We start from the raw sequence: 14,464 nt of genomic DNA, 5'->3' as shown, positions 1-14,464 counted from the left end.
TTGCCCAACCTTTCGCAAATGCCAAGTCCCTGCAGCCATTAATATCAGGCAGACTGTCACTGACCAGCCAAACCAACACAGCAGCTACAATACACAGGGCTGGGACTCTGCAACGAGTGGTTCACCAACTGACCTCACAAAGTCCTCCACCATCTGAATGTTTGAAATCAGAATGAAACAATCGGAGCAAGATGATCAACACCATTTGATTGGCGTTCCTGCTATGGACTCAGTGCCCACCCATTTCACCTGTTATGGGCCAGGGTATAGAGAATCCCAAAGTGTATCATGGAGTTCACCTGCTGCACAACTTTTAATAGATTGTGGTATGGGGAGCACACTCTACCGGTGTGGTACAGCAGAAATGGAAAAGTATTTTTTAAAACAAAACAATGTTTATTCTTTGAACTCAAGTTAACCTTTTTAAAACATAGAAACATAGTGAACATCTTAGCAACCATTAATTCAAATACAACCCCCAAAGAATACAACACTAAGTAATCCTTACGCTTTCCTTTTCAACATCCAGAAGACTTTTTAAAAAAACTTTAAACAGAAGCACATCAGGTTAAAGTCACTACTGCGAGCAGTTATTAGTTTAAAAATCACCAAAGGATCTATTCACAGTCTTTAGATTACAGGGAGATTCATACACCTTCTGGCTGTGACTGCAGCTATCCAGCTCAGAAAACGAAACTAAAACACACCCTGCAGCCTGCTCAAAAACAAAAGTAAAAGCGGACAGGACAGCCCAGCTCCACCCACTCTGACATCACTGCAATAACATGAGCAGCCAAACATTTCTTAAAGCGACATTCTCATGACACACCACTGGAACTCACCGACTGCAGCATGTACAAGGGTGTGCTGCAGCATTTTGCTAAGCTTACATTGACAGCACCACCTTGTCTTGCAACCTCCATCACCGAGAACAAGACAAGCAATGGCACGAAAAATTAATTTTTCCAAATTGCAGGCAATTCTATTTGGGCACTTATTATCATTCCTTCATTGAATTCTCTACCTAGCCCTGTTGTGAGTGTCAGCATCAGTATGGCTGAAGTGATTCAAGGTGGCATTCCATTATCACCTCTTCAGGGGATTGGGAGCCTGAACATAGAAATGAATGCCAGAGTGCTAGTGTTGTCCACATGCCCTGAACAAAAGAAAAACCTTATACACCCATAGCTTAAGGGGAATAAAGCCATGGCAACATATAAATGGGAGAGTGGGCAGATGGTGGTCGGTATAGAAGTTGGCACGCACTGAGAAGGCAAGAGTGAATATAACAGAACACTACTGCAACAGAAATCACTCACTTGCATTTGTGCAAAGCCTGCATAGCACCTTTCCACTCTTGCAGCTCGAAGCTCAGCATGCCCTTAAGATAGGCAGTGTACGCCTGAAAGAAATGCAAAGCAGTCAGCAGGGAAATCATCTGCAATCATATAAAAAGCAGCAACAGAGAGTCACACACCATTTTAGCCAATCAAACTGAATAACAAGTGTTCACAGGATTCCCACTCTGACTTCATGCTCCTGAGTGATGATCATGGAATAGTACAGAATCAACAGTGGAGATGGACCACTCAGCATGTGGTCTCTTCCACATAACCTCCTGTCTCTTCCCACCATGCACCAATATCTTTCCAGTCCCTTCTCCCTCATGTACGCATTGACCCCTAAACCTGCACTTTAGCACACCGTTTGAGAGCAATGGTTAACCTATCCCTCCATCTGCTGTTCACCGTAGAATGATCCACGCTAGCAGTAATCTACAGTCACTGCAGGCTCACAAATGTTTTGCTGAGATACAGCCTTCTGTGAGTAAAGCAAATCAGAGGGGGGGGGCGTATTAATAGCAGAACTTCGAGCAGTAATAAAGGGATAAGGGCTTCTTGGAGCAGGATGATGATGCAAATCACAATTTGGATCTAAATCTCCTAAAATATAAAAGCACAGTGTGAGATGCAAGTTCTACTCCCTGACCCACAGCACCCTCATGAGGCCAAGTTGCTAAAGTCTTGAATCCCTTTGGATGTTTGCTCTCCCATTCTGATTACCTGGGCTTCCAATTTTGTTTTTGCATCAACACGGTTGCTCTCACACAGGCTTTCCAGCTCTTCTGCATGTTTGACAGCTTTCCTGAGTCGAGAGAACAGGTGGAAGCGTTTGCGTGGTTCGGTGTTCGCTTCCTGTTTCAGCTGCATTGCGTAACTCCAGGCTCGCTCAGCATCCATTAAAACCAGCAGCAAATACCTAAACCGTAGGACAGAATTAGACACGGCACTGCTCATCTATCAACAGACCCAGCATTGCCAACATCCACAACACGCATCACGCATCGTTACGAATCTTAGCGACGCACTCAACTCTCAAAGCATCTCCCACAACTTAGTGTTTAAATGGGAAATCTGGGCTGCGAGGTACATACAAATTCCCCTTTCTCCACTCCTATTAAAACGTCCAGGCCCCTGAAATTAGAAAGAGGGCTCCCACAAGCAAGAAATACTCAAACAGGTTTGTGTTGTCTGGGTTTGGAGGGTCACATCTCCAGGGACAATGTATTTGAGGGTCTCAGGTTGAACACCTGTTGCCCCTGTGTTTTACTTAAAATGGTTCTTGAGATCTGGATATAGGGCGACACGGTGGCACAGTAGTTAGCACAGCTGCCTCACAGCGCCAGGGAACCGGGTTCGATTCCCACTGTCTGTGTGGAGTTTGCACATTCTCCCCGTGTCTGCGTGGGTTTCCTCCGGGTGCTCCGATTTCCTCCCACTGTCCAAAGATGCACAGGTTAGGTGGATTGGTCACCCTAAATTTCCCCTAAGTGTCCAACGGTTGGGTTGGGTTACAGGGATAGGGTGGGGGAATGGCCTACGTAGGGTGCTCTTTCGAAGGATTGGTGCAGATTTAATGGGCCGAATGTCCTCCTTCTGGATTGTGGGGATTCTCTGATTTGGAAAGGACTTTTGTTTATAATCTCAGCGCTTCTGCTTCACTAATGGAAAAATCCTACATCAAAGCATCAAGATCAGTCTCTGCTAGGTTACTCGATCCATTGAGGTTACTGAAGAGAAAGTTTGGGCAAATTCTGGGAATGATTTCTGATCAGAATTATTTTCATCAGTGATTCACAGGTTGTCATCAACAGACAGGGTGGAGATAGGCAGGTGTTAGGGTTAGTTAAATACTAGGAAATCCAGCCATTTCTAGAAATCAACTGGTGGCATTAGTTGAATAACGATTCTGCCACCTTGTATCAAGCAACAGCACCAACTAGCACAGCACAGATGCACATTCAATAGTTTTCAAATATATTTCACTAGGTTTAGCTCAGTTGGCTAGACAACTGGTTCGTGATGCGGAACGAGGACATTTTCAATTCCCGTACTGGCTGAGATTATTCATGCGGGTCTTGCCTTCTCAACCTTGCACCTTGCCTGAGGTGTGGTTATCCTCAGGTTAAAACACCACCAGTCAGCTCTTCCCCTCAAGGGGAAAGCAGCCTATGGTCATCTGCGGCTGTGGCAACCTTACTTTTGTTGCAAACAAATGTGTCTTTGTAGAACTGGTGCCTTGGATGCACAAAATATTAATTTAGTTCCACCCAATCTTAACAGAGTTGGTTTCTCTGCAGACCAAGCTGACCATGGTGGGCCACGTGAAGATCACTTGTCGACCAAGAATGTGACTGGAAGCACCTGGAGTTACTTCACTGAGAACCATCGATAATAACATAGAAGCAAATTACTGGATGACAAAGAGTCATCCAGACTCAAAAAGTTAGCTCCCTTCTCTCGCCACAGATGCTGTCAGACCTGCTGAGATTGTCGAGTATGCTCCGTTTTTGATTTATAGTAACAGCTGTTTGTGCGGATAAAGGATCCCTCCAGCATTGGAGAGACTTTCACGACAGCACAGCCAAAGGCAATGAAAATGAAAATCAGGATGACAGCATAGTTTTCCAGTCCTCCTACCTGTTATCTGACAGAATTTCCGTTGTGACCTTCTTGCCTGTGAACTTGTGTTTGTTCCCCATTTTAAAGCCAAGCGCCTTCCTGAGACGGCGAAGTCTGCGGGAACAGTAACCCCTACAACCAACCAAACAAAGTTAGAGACAATATAGCCAATGTTAGTCCATCGCTAGCACGAATCCACAAAGGTACAGGAGCTGCAACCAAAAAGCCACTTGTGTACTTCTGCAAACAAACCATCCGTAAACACACCCAATAATGGAGAATAATCACAGCAAGTCTAGAGGGGAAAAAAAAAACTGAATCAACATAGTATGACACAGCCCAACCTAGTATCACACAGCCAAGAGGGTAGAGCTGCCGAAGGGGAGTGAGTTCAGGTATCTGCAGGTTAGGGACTTTGCGCAAAAGGTCTAAATGGGGTCCCCTTGGTTGCCAGGATACACCCTGCTGGAGCGACTGTTGCTTCCGAAAGTGGAAGGAGTGGGAAGAATTGGGGACATATACAAGTGACTGGGGGAGTGGGGAGGCGCGCGGGTGATGAAGATCAAGGAGAAATGGGAAGCAGAGTTGGGAGGGGAGATGAATTAGGGAGTATGCAGTGAGGCACTGCGTAGGGTAAACGGTACCTCCTCTTGTGCTAGGATGAGCCTGGTACAGTTTAAGGTGGTGCACAGGGTGCATATGACTTGGGCAAGATTGAGTGGGTTCTTTCAAGGGTAGCAGGTAAAGGCGAGAGGTGTGGGCGGGGGCCAGCGAACCAGACATACAAGTTTTAGGGTTGCAAAAAATTGGGAAGATTTTGGGCAAGAGTATTCGTGGTCTTAGCCAGGGTAGTGGAGGAGGATGTGGACCTGGACCCTCTGGTGGCAATATTTAGGGTTTCAGAGAAGCCGGAGCTCATGGAGAGGAGGAAGGCCGATGTTGTGGCCTTTGCCTCTCTCATTGCACGGCAGCGAACTTTACTGGAGTGGCAGTCGGCATCACCACCGGGGGTAGCAGCATGGTTGGATGACCTGTGCGACTTCCCGTAGTCGAAGAAGATAAAATATGAGTTAAGGGGCTCTACAAGGGGATTTGAGAAAAGGTTGGGGATGTTTGTGACCGTGTTTGAGGAGCTGTTCATCGCAGGGGGAGTGAAAAATGCAAAAACTTTTTACAGACTGTATAGTTGATTGTTGGGAAGTATCCTTCCCGGGGTGTTTATTTGCTGTAGCCTGTTTTGATACATGTTTGTAATAATATACATTTAGTATCACACAGCCCATCCTGGAAGAGCTGTACAATTAGTTCCACTGTAAAGATCAAGGAGAAATTTACAAAGTTATTTTTGACTTGAACCCATCTTCTCCACCTTTCATAACTTGGCTGTAAGCAAGAAAATTAAAGATTCACATGCGTATGCTTGATAGATTATGGTATAGTCCAATTAATAAAAGGCCCATGAGTACTGTATATGGGAAAATATGGAGAATTGTTAGGGTTAGGGTTGAAAAAACGTGTGCGTGAAAGGGAAAACAGCGAGGGCTTGCAAGTGGCAAAGGGAAAGCACAGTGCAACCCAAAAGCCCTGCTGGACCAAAGGAGAAAGCAGGACTCCTCAAAGGGAGGAAGCCGATAAGACTTGCAAGGCTTCACTGTCGAGGGAATCCAGGTTGTGACTCTCAATTTGTTTCAAACAGCCATTTAAAATACACTCATAATAGTCTCCCACGGTTTTGGTTTGCTCAAGACCCAGAGAGGAACTGGCCACTTAGCCCTTCGAATATGTTCCATCATTCAGCTAGAGCTTGTATCCACCTTTGGTCACATCCCTTCATATCCCAACCAGAAGATTTTTATCCAAACAGAGGAGTCAATGACTCCCAAGGATAACGCAAAGATCGCACTTTTATTTTAAAAATGGCTGGTAGACGTTCAGCTGCCAAACACAAAGTATACAGGTAAAGAGCAACTGCAAGTGCAGATGCCAGACACTGGCACTTTCCTTATACTTCCCCAGTTTGAGAGCACATCTAGAACATAGAACACAGAACGATACAGCGCAGTTCAGGCCCTTCGGCCCACGATGTTGCACCGAAACAAAAGCCATCTAACCTACACTATGCCATTATCATCCATATGCTTATCCAATAAACTTTTAAATGCCCTGAATGTTGGCGAGTTCACTACTGTTGCAGGTAGGGCATCTGGGCTGCTTATCGAACCAAATAAATTAACAAGGCCCTGAAATTCTGGAATTTGTTTGTTTATTGGAAGGAGGCAGGTGCATGTTGGTTTAAGTGGGAAGACACAAGCCTGTGCCATGAGTACTCATGGTATGTTCCCAATCTCACCTATGCCATTTGAGAAAGAGAGCAGCGGGGAACCCAAAACTCGGAGTGGGGTGGGGGTAGAAATCTAGGAACCTCACATTGAGTAAATGTGTGTGTGTGGGGAGGGTATTTCCATGCATTGGAGGACAGTCTGTCTTGAACCAGTCTCCTTTATCCCGGTAACTAGCTATGAACATGGTAAGAGTTTACTCTGCAAACTCCTGTCTGCAAGACAATACAGAGGCGGTGCTATGCTGAATAAATATTGCAGCATTTTCCGATATGATTTGCACACTAAGGGAAAATGAGGTGGCTCCAAGGTCTCCAGACAATTTTATTTTTAGATCCCCAGTATATAAATCAGTAATGTATAAAGCTATTCCTGCGACACGGTAGCACAGTGGTTAGCACTGCTGCCTCACAACTCCAGGGACCCAGATTTTATTCCAGCCTTGAGTGACTGTCTGTGTGGTGTTTGCACATTCTCCCCGCGTCTGCGTGGGATTCCTCCGGGTACTCCAGTTTCCTCCCAGTCCAAAGATGTGCAGGATTGGCATGATCAATTGCCCCAGAAAAGTGTTCAAAGATGTGCAGGTTAGTTTATGGGGTTAGGGTTGGTTGGGCAGGGGAGTGAAGCTGGGTAGGGGGCTCTTTCAGAGGGGCGGTGCAGACTCTATAGGTCAAATGGCCTCCTTCTGCACTGCCGGGATCCTATTATTCTATTCAACCCAATATCTCGGATGGACCTCTATCGAGTTTGAATAGACCAAAACATTAGAGTGTCACTACCAACCTGTATCTCTGGTAGTCTTCGTGTCTTAAGCCATGTTGCTGCTGAGAGTCTTTGATGATCTGCAGGACTAGAATTCATACATTGAGGAAAACAAGATGCAAAGAAGCGTTTGGGCTGTTTCACCCAAAGGCCGTGAAATGCAGAAAGTAATCTATGGTGCCAAGTGATGCAATGCCTGCAAGCTCTCTAGTTCAAATCTCATTCCCTCTCACTGTGTCAGCTGTTGAGAGCCTACATTGAGGGAATGGGAACAGATAGGCCGGATTCTCACTTGATGTCTTCAGTACTCCCGTAGAACAGAGTCACTGCCTTGAGGAGTAGAAGCAGGAAATCGGCGCTCACAATAGAACAACTGATTTGCCAAGTACTGCAGCTGCTTGAAGGTCCACTCCAGCTATCAAGCTCATCAACTGGGTTGCGATCTAATATCCTATGGCGAGAGCTTCTTGACATGCCAGCAGTCGCTCAACATCTCTCAGCCAGGGCCTCGCTTGCACAGAACAATCCGGGCTGACACTGCAGTGCTCAGGGAGAAAGGTTTCACATGAGAGATTAAGCCAAGGTCTTGCCTGACCTCTCAGGTGGATGTATAAAATCCCATGGCACTATTTTGAAGAGCAGCTGGGGAGCTATCCCTAATATTGTGGCCAAATTGTCCCTCAATCAACTCAAACAGATATTCTGATCATTCTCACATCTGACCATTCTGTTTGTGGGAGCCATCGGTCCGATATTACGACAGGGAACTTATTTTCAAAATTGGCTGTAAAGCACTTTGCAAACCCCGATGGTTATTAAAAGCACTATAATATAAATATATAAATGCTTTCTGTTTTAACTATGCAGTGAGACTGCAGCCTGTGGAGTACCTTTGTTCCTGCAATAAGTGCCAGGAAACAGGGGCGAAATTCTCCGGTATCGGCGCGATGTCCGCCGACTGGCGCCCAAAACGGCGCAAATCAGTCGGGCACCGCGCCGCCCCAAAGGTGCGGAATGCTCCACATTTTTGGGGGCCGAGCCCCAACCTTGAGGGGCTAGGCCCGCGCCGGACGAATTTTCGCCCCGCCAGCTGGCGCGGAAATGACATCTCCAGACGGCGCATGCGCGGGAGCGTCAGCGGCCGCTGACAGTTTCCCGCGCATGCGCAGTGGGGAGTCTCTTCCGCCTCCGCCATGGTGGAGACCGTGGCGAAGGCGGAAGGGAAAGAGTGCCCCCCACGGCACAGGCCCGCCCGCAGATCGGTGGGCCCCGATTGCGGGCCAGGCCACCGTGGGGGCACCCCCCGGGGCCAGATCGGCCCGCGCCCCCCCCCCCCCCCCCCCCCCCAGGACCCGCCCCCGCCGCCGGTAAGGTAGGTGGTTTAATCTACGACGGCGGGACAGGCATTTTAGCGGCGGGACTTCGGCCCATCCGGGCCGGAGAATCGCAGGGGCGGGGGGGGGGGGGGGGAAACGTTTGGATGAACGTCTACCCATCTGGCCCCTCGTGCCTGCTCCACCATTCAATAAGATGATGGCTGATCTTTTTGTGGACTCAGCTCCATTTACCTGCCTGCTCACCGTAACCTTTTATTCCTTTACTGTTCAAAAATCTATTCACCTTTCTTAAAAACATTTAATGAGGTAGCCTCAACAGCTTCACTGGGCAGGGAATTCCACAGATTCATGACCCTTTGGGTGGAGAATTTCCTCCTCAACTCAGTCCTAAATCTGCTCCCCCTTATCCTGAGACTATGCCCCCTAGTTCTAGTTTCACCCGCCAGTGGAAACAACCTCTCCGCTTCTATCCTTTTTTAAAATTTAGAGTACCCAATTAATTTTTTCCAATTAAGGGGCAATTTAGCGTGGCCAATCCACCTACCCTGAACATCTTTGGGTTGTGGGGGCGAAACCCACGCAAACACGGGGAGAATGTGCAAACTCCACACGGACAGTGACCCAGAGCCGGGATCGAACCTGGGACCTCACCGCCGAGAGGCCGCAGTGCTAACCACTGCTGCCCTCCCCACTTCTATCCTATCTATTTCCTTCATAATTTTATATGTTTCTAGAAGATCCTCCCTCATTCTTCTAAATTCCAATGAGTATAATCCCAGTCGAATTAAGTCTCTCCTTGTAAGCCAATCCTCTCAACTCGGAATCAACCTAGTGAATCTCCTCTGCACCCCCCAACACAATTCAAGACAAAGGAATACTGGGAGTTGAAAAGCCTTGAGGCAGATCCTCGCTAAAACTGAGAGAAAGCCTGGTTTGAAAGGATAGTTGGAAATACTGAAGGTGGATCCTTGATGAAAATACAGAGGGAAAGCATTGTTTTGAAGATTTTAAAGCTGCTCTTTTTGAGCTTGGAGTTCGAATACACTTGTGTGACAACTATCTGGGGAGAATTTGAGGAGAAATTTACTGCAGATTGATTGAATGGCATCTGTCACTTGGTTTCAGAGTGGGGTGTTGTCTGACCAGTTACCTTTTTGGGTTACAGACCTGCTTAAGAGATATCATGCAATCTGTGGTATCCTTGAAATCTGTGAAGATTTGGGGGAGTGAAGGAGTATTGTATTATAGTCAAACCTTTCATGCTTAATTTTCTCTTGTTGTTAAAACCTAATTGACAACCCTGTGACGCCTCCCCGCTTTTTAAACTCAGATCTTCCCATCCAGTTATAACATCAACTGGGATCGTAGTATAAGCAACATGGTACTTCCCAAGAGGATTTCCAGTGACGTCATGTGAGAGCAAGTGGTCCAAAAGGTAGCTCCCGCCAGAGTCCTTTTTCGATCCTTTTTGCCAGGTATACGGCGGATTTTTGTGGCCAAACCTGGCATGACCAACGGTGTGAAGAATTACTGGCAGAATTGGAGGGGTGGGGGTGTGTGTGAGAGCTAGCCTGCTGGAAAGAAGTCTCAGGTTAAAGGTCCGGTGAGGGTGTTGGAGGGAGGTAAGATGGCAGATGCGCCCATTACAGTAGACACAGTAGACTGTGGTGATGGCACAGGAGTTTGAGAAGTTTAGGAAACAAATGGACGAGCAGTTTGGTTGACAAGGCAAGGAGTTGAGCGAGTCTTTCAAAGCCACCATTGAGGAAACAATGGGCCCGATCCAAGAAACGCTGAAGGGCCTTCTAACGGCATGAAGGAGTGGAGGGCACGAGACCAACGGAGTACTTTTTGGAGATATTCTCCATCCAGGTTGGTGGGTAAGGGGAAGCTCCAGCAGAAACCATGTCAACGAGCAACCACGGGCGGTGATAATCTGTTTCCACAGCTTTCAGAGGGGGGTGGCGAGAGCTAACTGTAACTGTCTCAGCCTTTGTAGGGGGATCGTGGTCATCTTCAGTGGGAATGGGACCCAGGAATTCGTAATGAGGATGACGACGCATCGCGGTGGAAATGGCCGATTTAAAGGTGGAGGGGGGGGTTGAGAGACCCTCAACAAGACTAGTTACCTGGAACTTGCCCAGCTTAGGGGGGGCCTGTGAAAAGGGGGAGAGTTTTTTCTCACCTAAAGAATCTAGGGTTTATGTAGTGTTTTTACAGGAGACCCATTTGCAGGTGTGGGACCAGACCAGGCTTCGGAAGGGCTGGGGGAGCCAGGTATTCCACTTGGGCTTGATAGTGTGGTCCGGCCATCAATAAGAGGATGTGCTTCCTAACGGGAAGGCTGATCACGTATGTGATGGTCACGGGTACATTGAAGGTTAAGTCGGTGGTAAATGTGTATGCCCGAACTGGGATGATGTGTCATTTATAAGGCAGTTATTGGCCCCAATACTGATCTAGATACTCATCAACTGATTTTGGGGGGAGATTTAAATTGTGTCCCAGATCTGCGACTAGACTGATCTGAACCAGTCGTTGGCCCCCTCAGAGTTGGTGAAGGCACTGTTGGTGTTTATGGAGGAGGCAGGGGAAGCGGACCCATGGCTCCTTATGTACCCTGAGGGTAAGGAGTTCTCGTTTTCTCCCCAGTGCACAAGGTGTACTCTAGGATAGGTTACTTTGTAATGGGTAGATCTCTTCTTCCCGATGTGAGGAAGGCGGAATACCTCATCTCAGACCATGCTCCGCATTCTGTAGATTTAGTGCTGGAGGTGGCTCGACTCAGCACACAGGATGGATGTGGAGCTCTTGGATGATGTGGGATATAGGGTTCACAAGTCATAGCTGAACAGGTGGAGTTCAATGGAAACAGGATTGATTCACCCTCTATTCTATGGGAGGTGTTAAAGGCGGTGATTAGAGAAGAGATTATATAACACAAGGCACACATGGACAGTGCTAGGCAGGAGTGCCAGAACAGTTGATGACATTTTGGAAGTGGACTGTAGATACTCGACTGATCCAACCCCAGAACTCCTGGCAAGCAGGAAAATGCCGCAAACACATTTTGACCTGCTTCTACTGATAGGGTAGAGCGCCAGTTTGGCACCTGAGGGGGGTGGGTTTCCTATGAGCACTGGGAGAAAGCCAGCCGTCTTTTGCCTCACCGGTTAAGGCGGCCTCTCAGATTATCCAGATCAGGGACTTGGGAAGCAGGCTGGTTTCCACCCTGGGTAAAGTGAATGTGCCTTTCGGACCTTTAATGAGAGACTTTACAGGTCAGACCCCCTAGAGAAAGAGTCGGGAGGAGAGAGTTCCCAGAGGGCTCGGAGTTCCCAGAGGTGGGGGTGGAAATGTGGGAAGGGCTAGAGGGTCATTGGAAAGTGCCATTGGGTCCGGAAGAGGTCCGAACAGTGATAGGGCAGGTGCAAACACAGAAGCTTGATGAGTTCCCGGTGGAATTTTACAAGTAGTTTGCGGACCAGCTGGTTCTGCTACTGATGGGGATGTTTAATGACTCTTTGTCCCGATGTTCCCTTCCTGCGACGCTTGGGAAGGCAGCCATCTCCCTTCTCCTGATAAAGGATCCCCTGGAATGCGGGTCGTACGATCCCATTTCAGTGCTTAACGTAGGTGCTAAGCTATTAGCATTGAGGTTGGAACCTTGTCTCCCGGAGGTAGTTGGGAGGACCAGACGGGATTTGTAAAGGCCGAAGACTGTCGTCCAATGTGCAGCGACTGCTCAATGTGGTTCGTACCCAGTGGCCAGGCCGGAGATGATTGTGGCATTAGATGCAGAAAAGGTGTTTGATAGGGTGGAGTGGACATACCTCTTTGCAGTTTTGGAGACGTTTGGGTGTGTGTCGTGGGTACGTAGAATCATAGAGAAGTTACAGCACAGGCCATTCAGACCACCGTGTCCATGCCAGCCCGTGGACACCCAGGTGCCCTTACTAATCCCATCTTCCCTGCACCCTGTCCATAGTACCTGTAGCTTAGAGCAATAAAGGTGTAGATCCAGGTACTTTAGGGTTCAGGGTCTCTGCCTCCACCACCAACTCGAGCAGCAACTTCGAGACTCTGCGTAAAAAAAGTTCTTCCTTATGTCCCTTCTACCTCTTATCTTGAATCTATGTCCCTGGTTTTAGAATTCTCCATCAAGGGAAACAATTTTATCCTGTCCACTCCGCTGTACAAAGTTCCCTTGGACAGCATTCATACAAATACCAAAAGTTTGAGGGGTTTTCGATTGCAACGGGGGACAAGGCAGGGGTGTCCCCATCTGTTTGCATAAGAGATTGAGCCATTGCCCCGAGGGCTTCGTACAAGTGGAGAGGGATATTTAGGGATGGAGTGGAACATAGGGTGTCCCTGTATGCTGATGATCATTTGTTATTTGTGAAGGACCCGGTGCCCACCATGGGAGGCATAATGAGGATACGGAAGAGCTCAGGGTACTTTTCCGGACACAAATTAAAACTGAAGAGTGAGTGTTTTCCGGTCAGCACCCTGTGGAATGGAGCCAGTATGGGGAGAAAACCCATGCAGAAATGGGGTGAACGTGCAGACTCTGCAGACAGTGACCTAAGCTGGGAATCCAACCATGGTCCCTGTGAAGCAACAGTACTAACCAATGTGCTACTGTGCCACCCAGTTTGTTCTGCCTTCACCCCCTGGTTGCACCCCTCTCCCCAGCTAGCCCCTTCACACTAACCCACTTCCCGAGGCATCTTCGACAGATGTGCCATAGAGAGCATCCTATCCGGCTGCATCACAGCTTGGTATGGCAATTGCTCGGTCCAAGATCACAAGAAACTGCAGACTGTGATGAACTCAGCCCAACGCATCACACAAGCTTGCCACCTTCACATTGATTCTGTATACACCTCCCGCTGCCTCAGGAAGGCAGACAGCATTATCAGAGACCCCTCCCACCCAGGCATTGCCTTCCTCCAGACCCTTTCATCAGGCAGAACGTACATAAATCTGAAGACCCTCACATCCAGACACAGGAACAGCTTCTTGCCCTCAGTTACAAGACTCAACGACTCCCCCTCAGACTGATCTGTCACCTGTAAGAACACTATTCATGACGCCCTATGCTGCTCTTGTTCATGTATTTGCTTTGTTTGACCACTTGTTCCGCACTGTAATCAGTTTGTCGATGTACCATTTGTCAATGTTCTCTGTTGATTATTCTTTTTATCTACTTTGTACCGACTGTGTACGTTCCCTCAGCTGCTGAAAAATACTTTTCACTGTACTTCGGTACATGTAACAATAAATCAAATCCTGCTCCAATGACCATCTCCCCAGGGCAGCCCCTGCACTCCCCTTGCCCTTGTCCCCTCTCCTCCTCGCCCCCTTGGTCACAACCCCTGGGCCTTAGCCTCCCGCCCACTCCTGGGACTGACACGTAATCCTTATGCCGTGAGTCGCTCCGCACTGCGATCTGTCCCGACACCGACTGGAGAACGCGTGGGAAACTGGCACCTCGGGAAGCAGCATGGTAAAGGATACTTTCCAGGCTCAGGGTGGCTCCGAGCTCCACCGTTAGATTCTCTTTATCTTCTCCCGCATCATCCCTCGTTGCCGCCATGATCATCAACCCGCGAAGCACCACGGGATAACCTAGCGCTGTGACAGAACGCACAGTACACTGGGACGCTGGAGGACTGTAACAGGAGTGGTACACTGGGATACGGGAGGACTATGGCAGGAGCGTGGTACATCGGGATACTGGAGGATTGACAGGAGCGTGGTATACTGGGATACTGTGGGATGCTGGAGGACTGGTATAGGAGCATGGTACACTGGGATACTGGAGGACTATGACAGGACGCGCGGTACACTGGGATACTGGAGGACTATGACAGGACGCGCGGTACACTGGGATACTGGAGGACTATGACAGGACGCGCGGTACACTGGGATACTGGAGGAGTTAGGGACTCTAAACCTCTCGAGTCGTTCTGGAGGATCAGGGTATGAAAGATTAACTTCTAAGAAAACAGCTTTTCCAATTAACAGTTAAACAATCCTTAAAATATATGGAAACACG

At 48.1% G+C, this 14,464-nt stretch overlaps 1 protein-coding gene across 1 annotated transcript in view; it reads right to left on the bottom strand.

Moving 5' to 3' along the window:
- The window catches only part of srp68 (signal recognition particle 68), a 64,512-nt gene extending 50,399 nt beyond the window's left edge, over positions 1–14,113 (bottom strand). Inside the window, exons 1-5 of the mRNA XM_072482996.1 lie at positions 13,924–14,113; positions 7,085–7,151; positions 3,981–4,094; positions 2,064–2,259; positions 1,320–1,402 (exon numbers count right to left, since the gene is read on the bottom strand). Of these exons, the coding sequence (XP_072339097.1) occupies positions 1,320–1,402; positions 2,064–2,259; positions 3,981–4,094; positions 7,085–7,151; positions 13,924–14,008 (545 nt within the window). The 5' untranslated portion in view covers positions 14,009–14,113. The remainder of the gene's footprint in view (positions 1–1,319; positions 1,403–2,063; positions 2,260–3,980; positions 4,095–7,084; positions 7,152–13,923) is intronic.
- Positions 14,114–14,464: the final 351 nt, after the last annotated feature.

The sequence above is a fragment of the Scyliorhinus torazame genome, chromosome 18 (assembly GCF_047496885.1).
Source record: "Scyliorhinus torazame isolate Kashiwa2021f chromosome 18, sScyTor2.1, whole genome shotgun sequence".
In the NCBI taxonomy this organism is placed as follows: domain Eukaryota; kingdom Metazoa; phylum Chordata; class Chondrichthyes; order Carcharhiniformes; family Scyliorhinidae; genus Scyliorhinus; species Scyliorhinus torazame.
Note: the sequence above shows the minus strand (reverse complement) of the source record. Positions and strands in the feature narration are given on the sequence as shown.